General features: G+C 35.8%; 1 protein-coding gene across 1 annotated transcript in view; it reads left to right on the top strand.

Moving 5' to 3' along the window:
• FAM175B (family with sequence similarity 175, member B) overlaps window positions 1–1,909 on the top strand; it is a 20,603-nt gene extending 18,694 nt beyond the window's left edge. The window contains 1 exon segment of the mRNA XM_009326020.1: window positions 1–1,909. This exon segment is cut by the window's left edge and continues 11 nt beyond it. Coding sequence (XP_009324295.1) covers window positions 1–140 — 140 coding nt within the window. The 3' untranslated portion in view covers window positions 141–1,909.
• Window positions 1,910–2,590: the final 681 nt, after the last annotated feature.

Below are 2,590 nucleotides of genomic sequence, written 5' to 3'. Positions count from 1 at the left end.
CTGAATCAGAAGACAGTGATTATGAAAACTTGCTTGAACCTACGGGGTCATCTGACAGTGAATACTCACAGACAAGGGATTCACGACCTTCAGCACATCCTGATGGTGATTCCAGGAACACTCAAACTTCTCAGATTTGATAGGGGGGGGGAAAATCCACATGACACTGTTTTTTCATAATTGTTACAGAGAGATTTTGGGGATTTAACCTGGAGGAAATGAACTACACAGGATTACTGTGCACACAAAATGTAGAAGACTTGCACTAGATGGTTTATTCACCTTGTGATACATTTTGCAAGTTTTATAATGGAATCATTAGGATAATCAAGTTGTACTAATACTGATGAGGTTCGTGGATGTACTGGTAAATTTAGGCAAAATGAAATTTATAGAGATCTTGTAGCTTTTGTTGCCGTATTTTCTTTAAGACAATAAATTGGGATGTAGTAACTAAGCACAGTTAGTCTACAAATAATGTTCTCAAATCAAAACTTACCTCTTGCACTATCATGCCTTGAATTTTAATTTTTGAAAGGGAATAAATATATCAGCCGCCTTCAAAATAGCTTTCTATGGTAAGCCAAATTGGCCTTTGCAAGCAAAGAAATTTTGATAATTCTGAGAAGCCTGATTGGAACAGATGTGGTATACCTTCTATCGGCATGCTCTTTTAACAGAGAAGGGGTTTGTTTCAACATTTTTTACTAGCAGAATGTGTGTATCACTTAAAATGATGGTTGCCTTTTTTTCTGTAAAGGGTGGGGGGGGTGGGATGACTGGCAAATCATCCAAATGAATGTCATAAATATAATTATTCTGGTTTCACTGGGTTTACAATGACTTTATGCCACACTAGCCTCATTTAATGTCTCATTTGTTATTTTAGCATAAATACAAAGTGCACATACAGGAGTAAATGACTGACAGAAGTAGTAAATTCCATCGTGATTGGACTTTGGAGTCTGCAAATTACAAACATCAGAGACTGCTTCTTGCATTTTATTTGCATCTGAATATTGGATTTACGCTTCTAGATGAGTTATTTTATGTAATAAATAGGGGATAGGGTAGGAGAAGATTGTTTGGAGAGTCCCCTGGGCTTATTACCTCTTTTCCTCTGGGTGAAATGTGTAAATGATTATTTTAATTTGAATTACAGCTTTTGTCAGAAAATTGCCGTTTGGGATAAATGAAGTGTGGTATATTTAGAGAATTTCATGTTTGGATGCACTTATTTTTATTTAAATACTGCTTTGTATGCTAATGTTGCCCAAAATATGTGAAATTGTGCCACTAAGAAGTTTGTATTATTGGACTTTATCCCTAATCTGTAAAAGAGAAAATACACATTTTAAGATAACCTCATCTTAAGCATTCATGACTTTGAGGTTTGAATAACCACTTACTTGGTTTACACCCAGAAGAACAAAGCAGTCGCTTAAAAGTTTAAATATGTCGGATTTACAAAAGACTAAAATTTCAGTCTGTATTGTATATGTAGGCAAAAGTCTGTTCATTAGCCTCTCCTTACCTGTACTAAATTAAGCAAAATTACTTTGGAAAAAAATGAGATGTTAAAATTGCCACTCTTCTATCGAGTTTTTCCACCTTTAAACATCTAGTGGTCTGTTTTAACTATCTTACATTATTCTCATTAGCCTTAACTTGATGCATTTTGTATTCGAGTGTTGCAATCCGTTTTAACAGAGAACTTGCTCTGGTGTTATCGCTGGCTATCTGCAAGCACCTGTGGTTCAGGTGGTATAGATGTGTGTGTGTCGAAATCAGAATTGACAAGATGATGGCAACTACCGTTTTTATTTTTATTCTGCACAGAAACCTGCAAAATGTACATCTCTGACAAAGCAGTTAAATGTGACAATAAAATCTTATTTAATCCTGTAACTTATATTTTAATATTTGTCAGGTTCCATGTCAGTGAAATAACTCACCAGAATACAGAAATGCAGCTCAAAATCGATGATTTGTTAAAGCTAGTCTGTTTGTAGGACTAAGAGGGAGATTTGATGGCAGGGGGAGGAGGTAGCACTATACCTTGCATATTGCATAGCTGCCACACATTCTTATGATTATGTTGATACAAAAATCCTTGAGTTCTGGAATATTTTAATAATAAAAAGTGTCTTAAGTTCTGGTTGTTTTTACATATAACATGATTGGAGGTGGAACGAGTATGTAATCGTGTCCTCTAGGCAGTGCCTATCTGCAAGTACTTTCACTTACTGTAACTGCTTACTCATAAGAGCAAAGGGTGTGTCTTTATTAATTTCTTTTAATTCAGATAATATTCTGGTAAAAATACATGTGAATGGACTTTGCAGTTTTCATTATAGTCCTGTTAAAAATAATGGTGTTGGGTTGTGATCTGTCTGAAGGCAATAGGGAGCAGCTTTAATCATAAAGAAAACCAGAGCTTCATACCCATGAAGTGCCAGGTTTCCATGTCTGACTCATGAAGAGCTTCTTTTGGTGATTCACAGGAGCACAAAACCCAGCAGCAAGACCTGTAGCGATGTCCACTCATTAACAGGTAGGCAGCGTTGAAGAAAAGCTACTAAAAACTGGT

This window comes from Pygoscelis adeliae, unplaced genomic scaffold (assembly GCF_000699105.1).
Source record: "Pygoscelis adeliae isolate BGI_AS28 unplaced genomic scaffold, ASM69910v1 Scaffold4, whole genome shotgun sequence".
Lineage (NCBI taxonomy): Eukaryota > Metazoa > Chordata > Aves > Sphenisciformes > Spheniscidae > Pygoscelis > Pygoscelis adeliae.
Note: the sequence above shows the minus strand (reverse complement) of the source record. Positions and strands in the feature narration are given on the sequence as shown.